This window comes from Periophthalmus magnuspinnatus, chromosome 11 (genome assembly GCF_009829125.3).
Source record: "Periophthalmus magnuspinnatus isolate fPerMag1 chromosome 11, fPerMag1.2.pri, whole genome shotgun sequence".
NCBI lineage: Eukaryota > Metazoa > Chordata > Actinopteri > Gobiiformes > Gobiidae > Periophthalmus > Periophthalmus magnuspinnatus.
The window spans coordinates 11,428,234-11,450,122 of record NC_047136.2 but is presented as its reverse complement, the minus strand read 5'-3'; the positions used below and the strand labels follow the sequence as shown (position 1 = coordinate 11,450,122).

Sequence of the window (21,889 nt, the reverse complement as noted above, 5' to 3'; positions counted from 1 at the left end):
GATACTTAATCTGGAATTAAGATACATTAAATAATTAGGATCGCGTATCCAACAAGCTAATAATCCAAACACGGAGAGCCGGACCGTTCGCAGTGGATGATATGGCCCATGGCCTGAATTCGTCGCTGATTCCCAGATGATGCCAACAGCAGGTGGCTTTTTCTTTCAAGTGACAGAGATGGACGTCAAAGCAGCTCCACCGACGACGGACGCTTTGGGCCGCATCAACGTGAGTAGTGCGCGCGTGTGCCGTGTTCTGTAAACCATGTACTGTGAATGAAGCCGAAACACCCAACTCAATCACCGTAAATGATATTTAATCTCAATGAGTTTGTGTCGCTTAAAATGACCCTTAAATACTCAGCCTACCACCACAAGGCCCGCTGGACCATAAATCAGAAACCACGCACGTTCACCACTGACCTGCGTCCTCGCGCAGACGAAATAGTAACCAAGATAAAAACAAAAAACATGAGACATATTTTGCCAGGTTCTTTTGGGCCTTTATGTTTGGGGAGATGAAGCCAGATAGGGGGAAATGACACGTCTCTCGGATGCTGGTTTCCATGGAGACGGGATGCGGGACACTGCTACTCCTGGACCAGAACAAAACCTGCTGAGTGTAGCATCATGCGCAAAGTGTGAACAATGGGCCGTAGTGCCGTGGACACACGCGCAAGTTCCTCAGCCCGGTACTTTTCGTGTCCTTATGTCTCGTGCATTTCTACGCTGGTTTCTTGCAGCTCTATGCCCCTGAGACCCCTCCCCTTTCACTGAGCTGCCGTGTGCTGTAGAGCTGATCCTGGATACTTTATTATACTGTCATGGCGCCTAGGTTCCAGGTGAAGGTAAGATGCGCTAACGCGACGCATGCAGCACCTCTGTCCTCGCGCAGCGCCACCACATCGGCTCTGCTTTGTCCTGCTGCTTTGCCCTCTGCGCACTGCTGCGTCCATGAACACTCTTTGAGCGTGTATGGACATGTGCAATTATCCCTGTTTGAGCAGGGAAATGGCGACAGGCTAAATGCTAAAGAAGCGGCAGACAGTCACAGGCCCGAGTTGACATTGGAGAATGACACACTGAGATTAAACAGAGAGAAAGTGGGTTCTTTAGATAAAGCCAATTACGCACTTTCTCATTATAGGTTTAATCATTCACAGTAACCCAATTCTGTCAAAAATGGGTGAATTGTCATACAAGCTATAGTCATATCCTCACCCTGGCTAAAATTACAAATGAATTCATGAGTAACTGGAGTCACTTTTTCTGCAGAATAGCAGGAGTCTTTTCTACAATGATGCTCTATATGCCACTTTGTGATGTGCTGTGGTAAGCTTATGCCACATCACATTATAAACACACTCAACCTCCCTTCCACACTCAGTGTCCTAGTTTTTACTTAGTACAAATGTCCTCCTAACCTACTTCTCTGGTCACAAAACATACACAATTATTAGAAAATAAAGTAAAAATATATCTAGATTTGCCAAATTCATTGAAAATAAAAATGATCAAGAAAATACAACTATATGTTATGTAATTTAGATGACCAAAAAGTGAATAAAAACAACAGCTTCAATTAGTCAAGGGGAAATTATAGTGGCCATACCATGTGGACAATGTGTGATCTCATCTAATCTCTGAAGTGTAACAGGACTGGGCCTGGTTTCTGGGATGGGAGACTGCTAATTGGAATAGGAATAGTGCCACTGTGGCGGCAGTGCCTCTAGTGCATACCCATTCACCCACATTACCTGTATGAATGTGGTGAGTGAATGGTTATATTCGGAGGGCCAAAATTACAGATTGGCAACCTCACTTCTGTCAGTATCCCCGGGTAGGTACAGAAGTAGCTTGTCACTACCAAGTATGGAGCTAATGAATAATGCAAGGTGAAGCACTTTGGGTTTCTTGAAAGGTGCATTATAAATCCATCCCTTTATATATTAAGATGTTATTCAACATTTACCCAGAGGTTTCTAATATTGCAAGGCATCTAAACCTCCTTATCTAAATGGTCAATGTTGTTATGACGTTTTACAGTTTCCTGACAAATCAATAGAGCCCTGAACCCCGATGGAGCACACTGCCACAATGCAGGAGTCTGATTACATCGTGTAACCGGTGTATTGTTCAAACAGAGGTATTCCCCGAAGAAGACCAACGTATCAATGAACTGAGTATTGACAAAGCATTTAAGACTGTTTTGTGTTGCAGTAACAAAATTTAAAAGTAACCAGCGCATTATTGTTTTATGGATTCTGAGGCATTTCCCTTTAGAGGTGATAATAGACAAGTAGCATTTTGTCCAAATACTGCACAGTGTATTCAGAAATCAAACTTATTTATCAATGTAAAGACTGACCGCCAAAGATGCACTGTTTATCTATGAAATCCTGATTTTATTGTGGACGTATGTTTTGTATATTAATTGTACAAAGGCATTAGGTTGCTCGTCTCCGTGGAAAGGCTATTGCTTTGGACTGGAATGTTTCACAATATAGCATTTAACCTATCTTACATTATTCCACTACAGGTGTTTTTCTTACCCAAAAAAATACTCTGACTCACCTCTCCACAGATCTAACCTGGCCTGGCACTGTCACCTATTTGCAGATGTTACATAGTGCATCTTTAATATCATTTGGCCAATATGAATTCTTATGGATTGAAAGTAATAGACTCTCCAGTGTATTTCTGTTGGTCCCAGCTGGTTTGTCCTTGTCCACGTCTCTCGTCCTTGAGCCTCACATACATTCTAACCTCTAATCCTCACAGACAGGAGGCTGCTTCAGCACTGACTCACTAAATGCACCAGATGAATAAAGCCAATAAGCAGCACGTTACCAGGACACTTAGAACAATAAGAAACTAAATTAGCCTGAGTGAAATCTCATGTGGCTGCTTTCACAACACGACATATGTTAAAGTGTGAGGCCCAAGAGGTGTGAAAATACTAAAAATGTTGCACCCGTAAACTGTGATTAGAAAAATTGGTGTCTAAAAAGTAAATAGTGTTCAGATCTGTTTATATTTACAATTTAGAATGATGTTTACAATTTATGGCCTTGTCTCATTTACAGACTTAACATACTTGTCCGGTCTCCATGGTAACAATGACACACATGCCCACTGAAATGATTGTAATAATTTTGTTGTAACGACCGATGGGGGGACCAAATACAGAACACGGGGAACAGTTTAACAATGTTTATTTACAGCTTGAAATATGCAAATGAAGGTAGATTGATCAGATAATTGAGAGCGGGGTTGTCCTTAAGTAGATCGTGGGCAGCGGGGTCAGAGACGAGGTGAGCTGGGTCAGAGGGTGTGAGATTCGTACCGGTCGTGGAGAGCTGGGTCGGAGACAGAGGAGCTGAGCAGGTCCAGGGAATGGGATCTGATGAAGAGCAAAAACATCCAACTTAGAAAAGAGTAGCAAATGCAAAAACATGAGACTGAGCCAAGCAGAGCTGTACCACTGTGGATATGCAGACGATCTGGCAGGTCCTGGCTTCCTTTGTCCTCCCCAGGTGCAGCTTGATTAGGAATTAGTTGCAGGTGTGTGTGGGAGGAGCCTGAAACTCTGCCCAGCTCCAGGCTCTGATATAGAAGGGAGGGGGAAAACAGCATAAAACACAAGGCAAACTGGGATCTTGACAAATTTATGTACTGGTTTAAGTATCTGACTTTAAATATGAACCCAGAATTGACTTGAGCTGATTGTATGGCACAGGTAACAAGTGTTATGTTTTGTAGCTTGTATTATTTTAATCCAAGGTTTGTGTATCTGTGACTATTGTATGTAACAGCTTTATGGGGTCTATGCACTAACTGTTTGTCTCCATGGTGATATTACTGCTTTTGATATTAAAATGATCTAAAAATTATCTATCATTATGGAGACAAGAAGATGAATCCACTAGATTAAGTTACAAGTCAGATCTGTGGAGAGGCAATCCCACGCACAGTAAGAATGCATGTTTTCCAAGGTATTTTTTCATACTACAGTGAAACATTCCAGGCAAAGAAGTAACTCCGTGAAGACAAGGCGTGACGAGCCTTTACCAAAAAAGTTACATCGTGCACCTTTAAAATTAAACAAAAATCATTAAAGAGTCCATATTACACTGTTTTCTGGTATGTTATAATGTTGTTTCCTCATCACAAACAGACCTGGAGTTGTGTTTTGTTTCATTCACACATGTTTAACACACAAACCCTGCATATTACACTACTGCTCCACCTTGTAATGGCATGTGGTAATACAGGAAGTGCTCCACTGTGTTTTTAAACTTTATACACTTTCACTAGAACTACCACTACGTGACATCACAAGGTGGGACAGAGCGTTTTGAGTTTTGGAGATGTAGACAGACTAATAATAAAGTGTTACTCAAAAATGTGTGAACAAAACACAACTCCAGGTATGTTTTTGAGGAGATAACAACATTATAACGTGGCGTAAAGCTCACAAGAGTCAATTTTGTGTAATATAGAACCTTTAAAAATACACTGCATGAAGTGCTAAGTGACTCTACTTTTCTGCCTGTTTATGAAGCTTGTGGCTGGACTTGCAGAGTTTCACTTTGACAGAGTTGGAGTCTGAAATATTGATGTCTTTATCCATTTTTGATGTGAATCTTGCTCTGTGTCCTGCTCATGACATCTTCTCATTCCTCTTCTCTGTCCTGCCCTCTCTGCTCAGTCTATTTATATCCCAGGCACAAGATGACTTTATAAAACCAAAAGTGAACCGTATTAGAAATATTAACATATTTTTTTTAATGAGTTTTCAGTTTAAATAAGTTTGCTCAAGTTAGTATCTTTTTAAACTGCAATGAAAAACTTGAATACTTGAAATACCTCAACAGTTTCTCTTTGTAAGGACAATTTGATTTATTTCAGAGACGAGTGGAACGAGAGGCCAGTAACAAATAGTAAAAGTAAAAAAACTTACAACCCCCTACTCTAGTTTTAAAAATATGTTGTTGTTCATGTTTGCTGTTTACCAGGTTAATACTGTGTTTTCAGAGTAAAACACAGTGAAATAGCAGTAGAATATAAAGCAAAACATGAAGCACATTTGAAAAGATATTCTCCTCTAAGGCTTGGTACTGGATGGCTGGCATGTGGGTTTTAGGCCTCGAGCCAGTGGTTTAGGACACGTGCTTTAAATATATAATTTAGGAACAGGTTTTTACAAAGTCCATTTAGAATTTAGAGTTACAAGCTCTAGTTATTACATTAGAAGAAATATTTTTTCCATGGAAATGTAAAAGTTTCATTAGGCCTAAGTTAAGCGTGTAATGTACAACCCTAACAGCATGTCTGCCCCTTACAGTCCAACATGAAGAGCCTGGAGCATGAGCTGCACTGTCCTGTGTGTAAGGACATAGTGAAGCAGCCTGTGGTCCTGCCCTGCCAGCACAGCGTCTGCCTCATGTGTGCCTCTGAGGTCCTGGTGGCCAACGGGTACCCCCCTCCGGACCTCCCCCCAGAGCCCAACTCACCAGCATCCACCCCCAACATGCGCTCTCCCAGGGGGGCACGCCGACCCACGCCCAAGGCCGATCAGAGACCCATCGATAGGGTGCTACGCTCAGGTAAAAAGTACATGAGTTATCCATGTGTTGTCATGGCTTAGTTAGTGCTGGTGACTAAAAAACCTCTACTTCAAATTGATTGCAAAGAGGATGGTCTGTCTGTTTATGTCTATCTGCACTGGACACTGACAGTTAGTATTTCGAATTTGGAAAAGCTAAAAGACATGAATTAAAAGGCCTATATTATGGTATTTTCTGATTTTTGTTATGATGTTATTTCCTCATGAATTCATACTTGCTGTTGTACGTTTCATTCACACAAATCCTGCATATTTAGGCTGTGTCCTTCTCTCAAACTGACTCCACTCCACTACCACCTTGTGATATTATGTGGTATTACAGGAAGTGCTCTGCTGGACTTTTAAACTCCATACACCTTCACTAGAGTCACTTTTTCAGTCCTGGAATTGCAATCTGAACTAAACGTAAAAGGTAGCTGTGAACTTGAAAACTAATGCTACATGACATCACAAGGTGGAACAGAGCATTTTGAGCTTTGGAGATGTAGACAGGTTAAAAATTCAGGATTACTCAAAACTGTAAATTTTATTTTGAAGACAAACATTGAGTTGAAATAGCATTAAAACCAGTAAAAAAAAATCAAATAACTTTATCGATCCAAATAAAAATAATCTCCACATTTTTGACAAACCTACTCATATTTATAATCCCTGCTGTCTTGCCCTTCAGGTCCGCACCCGCCCTCCCCCTCCCTACAGCGCTCTCCTTATGGTGGGAGGAGGCGTAAAGACGGCCCCCCTCTGATCATGATGTTCCCCTGTGGGACGTGTCGCAGGGACGTGGAGCTGGGGGAGCGGGGTCTGGCCGAGTGTCTCCGAAACCTCACCCTGGAGAGGATAGTTGAGAGGTGAGCTTAACATACACCAAAATATGTGCTGTTGTGAATAAGGACCGAATTTATTTTAAATAAATTTGTATCAAATTTTAGTGCTGCGATGATTGTAAAAAGAAACATAACGATTTAACAGTTCAATTACAATTATACAATTCACATTGTAATTGTTCTGCTCTATCCTTATGCTTAGGTTGACTTTTTTGGTGTATAGATCGAATTGAAACTTGATTGTGCTTTGAAAATTGCTTCCAAACTTTTTTGACTGTCACTGTGTTCACACAAGCCACATCAAAACAGAGACTAAATTTAGACTAAACTCAGAACTTAGACCAGGATCAGTGGTGGAAGTACTATTCAATTTAGTTACTTAAGTAAAAATACAGGTACAGAAGTAAAAACTACCTCAATTAAAAGTAAAAGTATCACATGGAAAAAATCTACTTAAGTAAAAGTATTTAAGTACCTGTTTAAAAATGTACTTTAAAAGTAAAAAGTAGAGTGTTGTTATTTGTTAAAGTGTTACATGTAGTAGTATTGATAAAAAAACTACACATATTTTGGTCAATAGTTGCAGTACAAATCACTTTCTTAATTTTTCTTATGAATTTTGTATATTTATTTTTGTTTGCTCAAAGCCGAAGCTTGAACTCGAAAACTTTAGTCAGGATATTACCATGAAAATTGTAAAATTAACCCCTCAAATAATATGAAAACTAGAACTTGAACTTTGTTCAATAATGTAGCAGAGTAGAACGTACAGATACCTGCTCTCAAATGTGAAGTAAAAGTAAAAAAAAAAAGTATTTACTGTAAAATGTACTTAAATAAAGTACAGATATCTAACACTTTTATTTACACCACTGACCAGGACTAAAGCAGGACTAGACCAAGACCAAACTAAGTCTACATCAGGACTAAACTGGAATTAGACCAGGACCAAAGGTGAACACAGTCTGAGTACCAGGAAAACTGCCATATTCATGTATTAAAATAAGTCTGAAATCAAATTGTGATGTCTACTCAAATGGACCACAGCAGCTTCAAAATCGCAGCTTTGCCAGTCAGTAGTAAAAGGAAGGAACAGTGATAAACCTGCCACTGGTAATACACACGGGGAGTGACAAACTACTATTACTAACTACTGTAGCTAACTGAATGCTCAATGGGAGTAAATGAGCATAATGTAATGCCTTATGTGAGTTCATTGAGTGTATGTAATGGCTCTAAAGCAGGGGTGTGATAGCAGTGGTTGTGATGAGTCAGGAGGAGTGGCTGAGCTGTGAAACACTGGAGCTCGCTACACTGAAGTGCTACTATGGCTGAATGTGTGTTTCACAGTCTAGTAATTAAGTGGAGTCATCATTCTGTTTAAATTGACTTTTTGGTGCTTACATTTTGAATCATTATACAACGTGAGAGTTTAAATTTTTTTTAGTCAATGGGCTATAGATAATTTCATCATTTTCTCAAAATATTTGAGTGTGTAATGTTTGTTTTTAGTATTTTACCAAACCTAGCGAATGTGCAAAGATGAATTATGGCTACCAGTCTATTTCTCTTCTTAACATACAATTTCGAGTCGATTTTCTACAGCAGTTTGATCCCTTGCACCCCATCTCCAATCCATGCAGATTTTCATGTCTCCTTACAATAAATGTTCCCTTGCATGCGGTCTAATATTATCCATCTCAAACAGGTATTATTTTCAAAAGACGATATGTTTACTAGCTGTTAATGGTAATATTTCTTGCTTTATTACTGTATTTCTTCAGAATTGACAAAAGCTCTAGGGTGAACTTAACATCTAGCTCATATAACTACATCTAAAGCCTTTGTTATTACTATGTATTTACCTATTCAATTTTCCTTCCATCTTCCTCTGTATTAATGGAAAGCTGTTTTCTCTCCTCAGATATCGTCACACTGTAAGCCTGGGCAGTGTGGCTGTCATGTGCCAGTTTTGTAAACCTCCTCACGCGCTGGAGGCCACAAAGGGCTGCGCCGACTGCAAAGCAAACTTCTGTAATGAGTGTTTTAAGCTGTACCACCCCTGGGGCACCCCCCGGGCCCAGCATGAGCACATCCTGCCCACACTCAACTTCAGACCAAAGGTTACGCTTAACTCCTGTTTAAATCTATGAATATCAAATTAGCACAAGTAATGCCAAGTGTGTTTGATTCAGCCCTCCATGGTTTTAACAAGGTTCTTGGCAGTAGAATAATCTCATATTTTATCCAGATATCAATATGAAAAAATATTATATAATAATATAATATCATCAATATAAAAAAATGTGTTTCTAATGGATTTCAAAAATGGGTTTTATCTAACCTATACTGATTTGTTCTCTCCCAAACACAAAATAATTTTGCTTAATAATATAAATTATGTTTCGCTAGAGCAAATTTTTTGAACTTCCAAACATCATGAGATTTGCAAAGAAGCACTGAATACAACACAAATGAGATGTCAAATCAAAAATATGTTTCTATTAATAAAATGTTATGGTATATTTGCTCAGGTTTTGACGTGTCCAGAGCACGATCAAGAGAAGCTGCAGTTTTACTGTCGGACATGTCAGCGCCTCCTGTGTCCTCTCTGTAAACTGCGTCGAGTTCATGGAGGACACAAAATACTCCCAGTGGCCCAGGCCTATCAGGCTCTCAAGGTACGACCAAGTCACATGTGTAAAATAGCAAATAATGCTTGCTTTTGTCATGCAACAAATAAACAGTCTCCTTCAACCCTTCGTCAAGAAAATGCATGAAACCAGTTGAGTTCTGCAAAAACTACAGTTCAGAAAGATTTCACCAGGTTTGCCTCTAGAGGGCAGCCAAGCAAGGCTTTCAGTTGCTTGTCTCTTAGGAAGTAATACATTTTTGGATCCAAAATGTCTTACTCTGTGAAATCTGTCTGTGTTAATTTAACAGGAGAAGATTACAAAGGAGATGAACTACATTTTGTCCAACCAGGACACCGTACTGTCTCAGATTACACAGCTGGAGAGCGCCATCACCCAGACGGAGGTTTGTAAAACCTTAAGAGAAAATACATGGGTTTAATGCAGTTATCTGCTTAACTCACATCAGGAGGTCTTTATCTGATTTATGTCAAATGTCTCCCGTTTTAAAAGGGATATTTTAACACCGGGAAAGTAAATTATCCTGATTACTGTTAAACTCTGATTTTCAGTCTATAACCAGCACTGTAGCATTACTGCTAATATTCATTAGCGATAAGGAATAAATACTGTACCTAATAATAATGAAACATTTCAGTTCACCTTATTTGCCATTTCCAATTTAAACCCACGTTTGAAAACATGTGCAAAAAGCAGAGTGCACAGTAAAACATAAAACAATCATAAATTACTAAACACTAAAAGGATCAAATGTTATTCAGATGCACACCAACATCTGATTATCTCGTTCATGGACATTTATTTAAATTGCCTGTAAAACACTGAGTGAGTGATCAGAGGGACCATGATCACAGAGAAATCACATGATTTTGCTGTTTTTATGTCATTTAATAATCTTATAACTCAAAAAATCTGACAATAATCAGATTCTGAGAGCACATGTAACCACATCCACTGTGAAACAAACAAGGTAAAAAGATTAACTTGTAAAGAATATAGTAAAGTGCTAGATCAAAGTTCAGATGCATTGTTCAAACAGCTTGAGGGAAGAAGACTTTTCTACTTGTCAGTTTGTACTATTCTCTATAACTAATGATCTTTCTAATGATGTCGTATTGCACACCCACACCCTCCACCCATTCCCCCTTCTCCCTCCCCCTCCCTTCTCCCTCTCTCTAGGTGAACAGTGTATCGGCCCGGGAGCAGTTGGCCCAGAGCATTCGGGACCTGACTGCTGCGCTGGCGGAGCGTCACTCGTCCCTGACCCAGGCGTTGGAGGGGGCGCGGCAGAGGCGAGGGGAGGCGTTGACGGGGCAGGTCTCGGAGAGGAGGAGTCTGATGGAGCATGCGGGACTCATGGCTTTCACCCAGGAGCTGCTAAAGGAGACAGATCAGCCCTGCTTTGTCCAGGCAGCACGCCAAACTCACAACAGGTCTGTGTCAGTCCAACAGATGTGTGGGCCTAAAGCAAGTGTTGGGAAATGCTGGAGGAGTGACAACATGCCATTTGATATAAGCTAATCACACTCTGCTGCATGCAAAGTAAAGTCTTATTTTGCCAAGAATACGCTAAAACAAGTTCTGTTTGTCATAGTCATACTCAAAAACTAAAAAGATAACGTCCATATACAGGTAATTTAAGGTGCATTATGTAACTTTTCCAGTAGGGGGTCCTCTACATGCTCGTCTCCACGGAGATGTTACTGTCTTGCTTGGGAGGTTCCACAGCATGGCGTTAAATGTATCTATCTTTAATTTATCCCATTACACTTGTTTCTGATGCCAATAAAATGCATTGAAAAACAAACATTCTTACTGTGGGCAGAGTTGCCTCTCTTTAATGCCATACTGTGGAACATAACCACCTTCAAATGTAAAATTAAAATAGATGTTGTAAGTTTACATCAGAAAGGCCATATACTCACATGCAACTCAAGGTAGACCGGAACTCAAAGCCGGATGGAAAAAAGCTAAAAATCTCTGTAAACATTAAGAAAAGTACATTTTGTAACTTTTCTTATCATCTTTATCTGACCAGCTCATATCTGGGATGCATTAGATAAACACTCCCTTTGCCTCCTCTGTCTTCGTCACAGGTTGAGTAAAGCTATTGAGAATCTGCAGCATTTCACGTTGGCGGCCGATCCTTCGTTCAGACACTTTCAGCTGGATGTTTCTAAAGAACTCAAACTACTCACAGACCTGAACTTCATCCAAGGTACCACTCATAACCACAGGACGAGACTACGGGGCGTGAGAGGAGCCAGATAAGGCAGACAGGGAGTGAATAGTTTGCACTGATTACATAGATTTGGTATGGAGGAAATCCAGAGTTATGTCTAAAATAGGATTAAGATGTGTAACATAAAACATAAGCCATAAGAGGTGAATGCTTTTCCAACAAGATCACAATCATTTTAACTAATCTTATCCAGTGAGGTATAACTTGAATTCAAATTAAATTAAAATTAAGTCGGTGTTAGTGAAACGTCCCCTTACTCTTTCTTCCATTTTGCGCTGTTTTAACTTAACAGAAGTACAAATATTTTCATTACATATTGAAAAGAGTGATCTGTAAGTTTACATTTACAAGAATCTCACACCACAGTAAACAAAAATGTTTACTGTGGTGTGAGATTCTTGTAAATGTAAACTGTGATAAATATTATATATAATTTTAACTTTATAATATTGACTCATTCATCATTAGTTGACATCAGTTTAGACTAAACTAGCAACACTTAAAAGGGGAAATGTCCTTAAAATTAATTTTAGCCTACAACTTTGGCAAATAATTGCAAGTTGTAGGTAAATGTTTTAGTGAAAAAGTAGCTGGCCAATAGACCGTATATATAAATAGACATAGCTAACCTGCTAGCTGCCGTGTTTCAAATAGGAAGTGAGGATGGGAATGCTTGCGGCTCCATCAGCTCTAATTCACTTTGTATTAAAGTCTGTAACTGCTGCTGTCAGGCTCATCATTTTGGTCTTAAAATGTTCATATTAACCCACACCACATGATCCTGGTATTTTTATTTCACTATTGTGTCCGTTAATCAACATATGAACATTAATAACAGACAAATCAAGCACCTTCTTTTCCTGAGGTTGCTCCTGCTGGCCTTAGGTAGATTTGATTGACAGCGTTGCTAAGCACCTGCTCCCTGCCAAACCAGCGGTGCAGGTGGGAAGGAGCGTTACCTTCAGCAGCCTGGCTCCGGATTGGCTCTTTGATTGTTATACTTGTGGTCAGAATTCCAAATATAGAACTCGGCTCCACCTTTGCCCCTGTAAGCACTAGCTTTGATGAGCTTCATTTGACTGGAGCCAAATGCTATGGGTGGCGTCACACTCACGTAGTCCACTTCTTTATACAATCTATGAGTTAGCCTAATCATACCCTCTCTCTCTCTCTCAGCTCCTCAGGCTCCCGTCATAGACACCCAGCGCTCTCTGGCCTACGACCAGCTGTACCTGTGCTGGCGCCTGCCCCCAGAGTCTGCTCCCGCCTGGCACTTCTCAGTGGAGTATCGGCGTCGCGGGGTGGTCCCAGGAGGAGGAGCACGTGGGGGGATGAGGGGGGGTCTGTCTGCGGCGCGCTGGGGATGGCAGAGGATGGACGAGGTGACCGGGGGCAGTGCCGTGATCGACCGCCTGGAGATGGACAGTGTGTATGTGCTGAGGGTCCGAGGCTGCAACAAGGCGGGATACGGAGACTACAGCGAGGAGGTGTACCTCCACACCCCTCCCGCCCCAGGTAGGACACACAAAGTTAAAGGTGCACTTTGTAAACTTTCTGGGTGAGGTCTGTGTCCTGCTTGTCACCTTGGAGATGTTATTGCTTTTCCTGGAATGGTCCACAATAGGGCATTAAACTTAGACTCTGACAAACTTTATTGATCCACAAGGAAAATTACTTGGACACAGTAGCTCACACTGTATAATATAATAACAAAAAATAAAAAAATTATGGTAGTAAAATTAAAATTATAAAGTTATTAAGGTAGTAAAAAACAATAGCAAAAAACTCATGTATGTAAAATATGTATCTTACATATATAGTTATAGATGTGTTTATTTCTAGAAATTGTGCATTCGTACTGTAAGGAGGATCAACTCCTCACAGATCTGATCTGTAACTTGACCTGGTGGCGTCACACATGCTTGTCTCCATGGAGATAGATAAGTTTAAAGCCATAAAATGAAACATTCCAGGCAGAGAGCAATGACATCTCTATGGAGACAAGCAGGTGCCAAACCCTGTTATATAAACTTTTACCTTACCTTTAGTAAACTGTTTACTTCTGAACTATTGGCTGAAGAGAATAAAGTGCAGACACTATATGTTCCAACTCAAATAGTTTCCATAATTTAAATTACATTTATAATAAGCAATAAAGTAATGATTGTCAACAACTGACCAAATAAACAGAAAAAATTACACACCAAGTTTTTGATGCCCAGATAAAGAAAAGTGCACAAAATCCTATCTTTTACAACTTCAAGCTAAATGTATGAAAATTAATCTGTGATGATTAACTTGTATAACTAACATGTTGCTGTATAATATACATTTATAATTCCTTTAAGAATGTTACTAAATACATGTGTGACCTGCTAATGACACTAATATTATGCTCAACTCAATGAACAAATGAAACCTATATGTAAGTGTAATGTGTACGCAGACACATAGAAACACTAATTACTCCACATCCCATTAAGACTAAATGTAAATCAGACGTGGGATTAGAAAACTCATTAATTTGATCTTAAATAAGCTGTTGTTGATTAAACTGGCTTTAGGCACTTGCCCAGAACGGCTGCCAGCTACAAGAAAGAAATTCTATATAAAAAGCTGACACTTTTTAATTAATTTTGATGCCTGATAATAAAGTACATTAAAGTGGTGCCAGGAGATTTGTCCTAAAAAGAAAATGTGTTATGGAATCGCTGTGTATTACTGTACTGTAGATTTACTATAACGATTTAGTGTTGAGTTTGTTTCCAATAATATCCAGCACAGAACATCTACCAAGACTTACCTAAAACAGTGGTTCTCAAAGTGTGGTGCAGGTCCCACCAGTGAAACATAAGCCCTCGACATAGAAAGTAGTTTAAGATAAAAACTTGAAATGTTAAATGTTAAATACAATTAGCAACTTGAAAAGAATGCGCGTTATATGATATCCTCAGTAAACTAGCAAATATCTGTCTTTATATAAAATGTTTCTCAACCAGGGGCATAGGAACACTTACCGGGGGATTTCAGGTTTTTAAAGGTGAAATGTAATGTTACTTGAATAGAAAATGTTTTAATATAATATGTATATACCATAGTAAACAGTTGTCTTGTACCCAAGTTAGGGGCTTCTATGAGTGAGACAAAAGAGTTATTTTATCATTTTGCAAGTTGCTATTTATTTCAAATTGGAAGAACAGTTTCATATGGAAACCAAACCATAAAGCAGAATTATCCCCAATAATGTTCTTAATCTACAATATAGTTAAAAACATGAGCTGAAATAAATAAATAACAGAATGTAAGACTCAAGTAGTTCATTTGTATCAATAATGACTTTCTGCAGCTCAAATCTTATCATAACACAGAAAAACAACCCAAATGTTCCCACTAGTGCAAAGAAAAAGTCCCAATGATAAATACCGACCACCTAAAATGTTCGTTCCATCTGTCATGTACCGAATGATAAGTCGATATAGTAATTATCGTGACAGTCCTACTCATAATATACCATTTGATTTCCCTATGACAATGACAGCCTTATACTTTGTAGTTAAATATAGCGTAATTAGTCTGATCTATAGATATGATCTTTGACCTAAAAGGATGTTGTCATAAATAACTCTCATATACAAGGCCCCTTTCTTTCTATTCCCCAGGCAGTTGTGTAAAAGCATTTCTTTAATCCTTGGTTAAAACTCTTCATAGACTAAAATAGCTGCCTCATTATATCCTCCCCCTAGCACTTATCACTTGAGACCCATTCATCTCAATACACAAAAAAATATCATCAGTCACAATATCACAAACAGCTCCCATTGAAAAGACTTCTTAATAATTTTCTTTTTTCTGTCCATCCTGTTTTTTTTCTTCATTTCCGTCCACATGATTTCCATTTCAGCTTTGTTCATGTCATCCTCTGAGCTCCACTCTGCTGCCTCCCTCTGAACGTAAGAAGACCACCCACTCTGTATTTCTCTAGACCGCCTTTGTCAAACTCAGCACAATGAATCAGACTAGTAGATTTAATAACTATACCAGTATATGTATCTATTTTTAGTTGTATTTTGGGGATCTAGCATTACTAAAAGACTAGCAGGCATAATTAATAAAAATATATTCCAAAAATCTCAATATACAATAGAATCTTTTGATTAGTTGACTTAAAAATAAAATACAAATTCAGTGGACTGGCCTCACAGACTCACATACTGTAAATGTATTGTAGCCTCTATTGTAAATGTGCGCATTCCTTTCTATAGGCATACACGAGCTACTTTTATAAAAATTAATTATTACATTTTATTTGTACTAAAATAAGATGTGTTTCGATTATAGAGCCTTGAGTTTGACATTTAACCCAAACCATCCATCGAGCCTTCTATCCCACACAGTGCTTTTTGTTTACGTGTATCCTCATTACGCCCTTTTACCGCCCTCTCTCCTCCTGTGCCCGTCCCAAAGCTGATGAGGTCTGCAGTTTGTTAAGACGAGGCGCTTAACAACAAGGATCTCAGTTCAAATCCGTGGTCCCGGGGCATTCGGTGGTTTTAGTGATGAAGTGATTGGTGGTGTCCCCCATAGGCTGTTTTTCTCCCCTCTGCTATTGCTTATATATCCTCTGTTAATTGTATTTGTTCTATAATCCCAGCTGTTAGGCCTTTTTCAATATCTGCTCTTTCTCCCTGAGTCATCGTGCACTGGTGGGAGGGGCGCATGCCTACTCCAACTTTCTCTCCCATAAATGTTGATTCCTCCCACTGCTGCTGCTGCTGCTGCTACTGTCTGATTTCTTTGTGTTGCCAGTGGTACAAAAAGACATATATTTTATTGTTCTGATCTATAAAAAAAGGGGAGTAAAAAGAGCATAATTGTCAGTAGAGGTGGGAAATATATTGTGTTAATGATGATATCAAAATATATACAAAAAAGTGTATTGTTTTTAATAAGAAGAGAAACAAAATTTGGATTGTAGTATTCAAAATGCTATAATATAAAGTTATTTCTAGTTAATTTTATAGTCCTATCACATATGTACAACACTAAACTTAAACAAAAGCATTTTTTAAATATGTATGCATTTAACCATTAGCAACAAATTCTGATTTCAGTGTTTGCAGATTTCTAATGTATTGAAAAAATTAGGATGTGATCATTATTACTGGAACATAAAAAAAAAAAAAATGGCAAAAGCTATTTTTATCCATACTGCACGCCTTAACTTTCCAGCAACACAAGCAAATCAAACCCTTCCTACTTTGTACATAGCCCTGTATTCTTGACTGTCTGTCCTACCTCCTTACCTCCTTGTCTTCTTTCCTCGTCTCCTCTGTCCTTGTCTCTCCCAGTGTTAAACTTTTATCTGGACTCTCGCTGGGGTCTCCATGCCGACCGGCTGGTGGTAACGAAGGAGCAGCGCTGCGCCCGTAGTGTCCCGGGACTGTCTCTGCTGCAGGCCGCTGACCACGCTCTCACTTCCTGTCACCTGACCTCTGACCTTCTGGTGGGGGACGTGGCCATCACACAGGGGCGGCACTACTGGGCATGCTCAGTGGAGCCCGGGTCTTACCTGGTCAAGGTAAAGGCACACGACATTTTAAAGTGTGTATTAACATATTGTGTCGAACATCAAACCAGCTGCCACAGATGAATAATGTTGTTGTGTCCTTGGGCAAGACACTTAACCCATCTTGCCCTTAGTGTTCTGTGTATACTGATGAATCAATGTGTGCGTTAATGGGTGAGTTGTTCCTTGATGTAAAGTACTTTTGAGTTCCGTGAAGGTGGAAAAGTGCTATATAAAAAAATATAACCATTTAAATTGTACTTGTGATATTTATTTATTTATTTTTTTATATGTAAACCCACTGTAGGCCCTGTACAGCAGTTATTATTTTTGTCTTTATTCTGGGTTTTACATGAGCCTGCAGCTAAAACATTTTCTAAATAATTAAATAAAAAATGACAAACTGCTAAAATATTCAACAATTTTTTTCAGCCTGACGTTTGTTGCTGTTGACTAATCTATTATTTCAATGGCCAAAAGTCCTCAAAATGGCGTTCACAGTAGTAAAAAGTAATTTGACTGAAACCCATAAATAGTTTTGGAGTTGCATCTGTGTTTTAAACTGATAGGCAAGCATGAAATACACCAAGTCACATTCGATTTTAAACAAAGCGCTCCAAAAATGATATTATTTTATTGCGAAGCCATTTTTATATATTCAATCACACGCCCTGATAGATGTCTAGACTGCTCCATCTCTCGGTGTGAAGACCGCGTTTATCACCTCCTCAAATGCATCTGTCTGCTAAAAATCCTGTTCAACTGTGACTAATGCTTTTCTAGTGAGCTCGTCTAAAGTGCTATCATTGTACCATAATTTGATAAAAACACAATAGGAATGAAGCGCAGCTGTTTACTCGATCAAGTTTGAATTTTCCATTTGAGATAGGGACTCAAAATGGCACTCAAAGTTCAACATATTAACGGGTCAAATGTGTATTATTTTCCAAATCACTTATTTTATTTAGAGAAATACAAGCAAATATTAGTTGAGGCTGTGGCTTCAAACCGAGATGAGCAGTTTTCTGATATATAGACATTCAAGACAGGGACATTGTGCACTATGACACGGGCGAGTCTATGAAGAGTAATACACATTTTACACATAAATCGTAAAACCTAACGACTAAGATTAGCATTACTACAAGGTCAGTGAGTTCAGGCATTTATGCTATATATATATATATATATATATATATATATATATATATATATATATATATATATATATATATATATATATATATATATATATATAATACATTTCTTTGTATGTGAACAGGTGGGTGTGGGTCTGGAGTCCAAACTACAGGAGTGGTTTCACCTTCCACAAGACATGGCCAGTCCACGGTAAGAGTCAAATTCAAGGTGTAACACTACTAATCTAATGATGTTTATGTTCATATTAATATAAACCCTCAATCCTCTGCACTGTGTTGTCTCATACAAACTAACTTCACATATTTTAGTAAATCTATAAAATTATTCTGTGGTTTTCCCCTTGACCAATCCTATTCTCTGCATCCTCTTCATCGTATCATCGTAATCATATATTCACCATCACTCCTATAATGCACATGTTCAAACCATTAGGGCTGTTATCAATCAAAGTCATTCTTGGTCGATTGTATTAAAAAAAGCTAAAAAGAGTTGTGGTGTCAATCTGGCAAAATTCTCAAAATTATTAGGATTGCGTGTAAAAATGACTATATATACTGAAAATTACTATTAAACAAGTAGGTAGTAGTAAAAAGTGAGAAGGCAGATTAAACTGTCCAGTCACTCAAACTCCAACTAACTGAGTCCATGTATTCTCCCTTTCTACTGTTGGACATATAAATCTTTATAATCCTAATAAAATAGTCCACTTATAAAAAAAAAATTGGTAGACCAATTAATAAACTAAATGACTAATAAAAGGCTAAACCCTACAAACCACCTCAACATGGTGTCTCAAAAACATGAACTGTTCCTATTAAACAAACTGCCACATATTTCACTTTGCTACGTTTATTTTCTGTATTAATTAAAGGTGCTATATTATGCAGTGCTGACTCTTGTGAGCTTTTAGTCAGGTTATAATGCTGTTACCTGCTGTTACCACAAAAACATGCCTGGAGTTGTGTTTTTCTTTCCTTCACACTGTTAGAGTAACCCTTTATTATCAGTTTATCTACATCTCCAAAGCTCACTATGCTCTGTTCCACCTTGTGATGTCATGTAGGTCTAGTTTTGAAGTTAACAGCCACCTTTAAGCCCTTTAAACACTAGATTTACACATTTTTATTTCTGTAACTTTGTCTCCAGCTATGACCCAGACAGCGGGCACGACAGCGGTGCAGAGGATGGTGTTGACTCTGCCCCTCCCTTCTGTTTCCTCACAATGGGGATGGGTAAGATATACTTGCCCCAGCACAACTATCACCACAGCAACAACAACCACGGCAACGGCACCCGAGATTCCATCGCCAATGGCAACGCCCCCTCAGCACCCGCAGGGGTCACCTACCCTCTGCCCCCCCGACTGGGCGTGTGCTTAGACTTCGAGAAGGGACGGGTCACGTTTTACGACGCCCATTCGCTGAGGCCGCTGTGGGAGGGGCATGTGGACTGCTCCGGTCCAGTGTGCCCCGCCTTTTGTTTCATTGGGGGCGGGGCTTTGCAACTTCAGGAGCTCGTAGCCAATAGGAACGCAGATCAGACGCCGGTGAGGAGGGTTACCATCCAACCACGTGTTTCGAATATTAACAGCATCAATAACAACAACTAAGAGACAGAGAGAGAGAATAAATATGAGGTGTGCTCTGATCAGGCATTACATTACAGCCACTGAGAAGTCTAGAACATCAGCTCTTGATCCTGGTACCAGTTTTTTTGCTTTATCTAACATTGTATATACAAGTTGTCATAGTTGTCGTGAGTAGTAGCCAAATAATTTACTCAAGTACGAGTGCTGTTACTTCTAAATAATATTACTCAAGTAGAATTTCAAAGTCATTGCCATAAAATCATATCTGAAAGAGCCGTGCAAGACTTACTCACATTGCGAAGAGTAATCAAAACTGTGTAAAAGTTATTACACATGCAGGACTAAAACTATAGTGTCTGTCTGGAAATTTCCAAGAACTACAATTTTATTAAAAAGTGACTCAAGTACACAGTAGAATAAACAGTAGAATAATGATAACAGTGCTGATATTGTAGGTCTGACTCCTGGTGCATTATCCACACAGAGAGGTTCCAGCAAAACTGAAGCCAGAGTCTTGACTACTGTGTCTCAAGTGGGTGAGATTGCGCAGTATTTCACAAATTTATCTTCAATGACGTGCTTGAAGAAAAAAACAAAACAAATCTGGCCAAAAATTTGATGGAGTCCAAGTTGTTGCTACATCACAGTTTATAGTATGGTATGTATATTCTATGTATAGGTATTCGAGACAGTTAAGTAGCTATAATGCAGTGCCTGATAATTAACTACAGTGAGAAAGTTAGACATCTCAGCGATTTTGTTTGTATTTGATTTAATTTGTACGAGAAATGTTTCTATAGCAAGAATATGCAATGTAATTAAGTTTCTTACGTTTTGTTAACACAGATTTTTTGCTTAAAGTAAACCTACACTTGATATGTAATTAATATGGCCTGTTTAGTAGTTTTCGCTTTATCGCAGAAGTTTATAACGCTATCGTACTTGTAGATTCACTGTGCCCTGCTCGTTGAAAGCCATTATCAGTGCTTAAAGCTTATTGTACCTGATTTTGAATATATTATGTGATGAAATACACCAATTTTATGAAACAGAAACAGTCTTTAGATGGGATTTCATGGTGTGTACTAACAGCCACCCAACCAGCCAAAGTTATTATTGTTATATTGCAGATTGCAAGTGGTGAAGTAGTAGTAGAAAGAAACAATGAGGCAATACTGTAATTAAAAGCGCTAATTGCACCACGGCTAATCACTGCTTTGCGCCGTTTATTTTATGCAATTTTAATTTTGTGTGAGTGAGCGAGCATGATTTGTATGTTTTGGCATGAGAGAGAGAGAGTTTTGACTGAAAGTGCTACCATCTCACGGGCTGTTGCTAAAAGGTTGTCTCCCTGCAAACCATATGTACTTGTTTGTTTCTTTTTTGGCCTGGCTTGAATGATTGTAAGTTAACAGCGCTTCTATGAAATAATTAGCAGATATGTAAACTCCACCTGCTGGCAGAATGTTTGCAAAATAAAAAAAAAGATTATGAACATTAACACTGAATAAAAATCAGTGGTTAAATTAAGAATGTGTAGTGTGTTTTTCAATTTTTTTTTAGTTCAATGTGTTTTTAAGGATGTTCCGAGTGTGACCTTTAGGGGGCAGCAGGACACAGTACAGAGCCCAAATACAACTAGACTAGTGTGAGGTTGAAAAGCAGAAGCATTACTCAGAAAGTAGCTATACTTATACATCAATATAATTAAAATAAGAAAATAAAATGAGACAAAAGGGTACTTCTAGACCACACCTGATGAATTCACATAATACTAAAATGAAGAGCAGGCATAATAACTGATATATATGGACTTGGACAGATCATGGGAACACAGATTAAAAAGCAAAAAAACTACAAACCTAAGGAAGGGGCAAGGGTAAAATTACTGTATAAAAGTACATAGTCAATAGTCATTGTCCATCTCTGATTTCCACAATAAAAATCATCTGCCTTTACATTTTCAAATGAGAAATAAGTAATTTGAAGATTGCAATATGTATGAATTTCTTCTTTGTATTAGTGAATGACTCATGATATTGACTAAACTTACGAACAGGGGTGGTGCCAGATATTTTTGATTGGAGGAGCCTAGAGGGTGCTAAGGCTTTCAATGTGGGTGCTCAACATGTAAATATAGAGCCTTTTAACAGTGGAGCGTACCCACTACTATTTTTGCTTTGCTGTTTTAAATGTATTTAGCCCCTATAGTGATTTTTAAAACC

At 38.7% G+C, this 21,889-nt stretch overlaps 1 protein-coding gene across 2 annotated transcripts; it reads left to right on the top strand.

The window, feature by feature from the left end:
- Positions 1-44: 44 nt before the first annotated feature.
- On the top strand, positions 45-21,128 carry trim46b (tripartite motif containing 46b). Of its 2 annotated transcripts, XM_033975159.2 has the most exons (12): positions 45-229; positions 5,348-5,609; positions 6,300-6,477; positions 8,378-8,576; positions 8,988-9,134; positions 9,397-9,492; positions 10,287-10,540; positions 11,204-11,325; positions 12,526-12,864; positions 16,698-16,927; positions 18,198-18,265; positions 19,223-21,128. In XM_033975159.2, exons 1-12 carry the CDS (start codon positions 137-139, stop codon positions 19,683-19,685), a joined length of 2,451 nt encoding a protein of 816 aa, XP_033831050.1. In that variant the 5' UTR covers positions 45-136; the 3' UTR covers positions 19,686-21,128. The 2 variants fall into 2 exon arrangements, with proteins under 2 accessions (XP_033831050.1, XP_055081399.1); XM_055225424.1 differs by lacking the exons at positions 18,198-18,265; positions 19,223-21,128 and adding an exon at positions 15,251-15,299 and having other exon boundaries at positions 16,698-16,818.
- Positions 21,129-21,889: the final 761 nt, after the last annotated feature.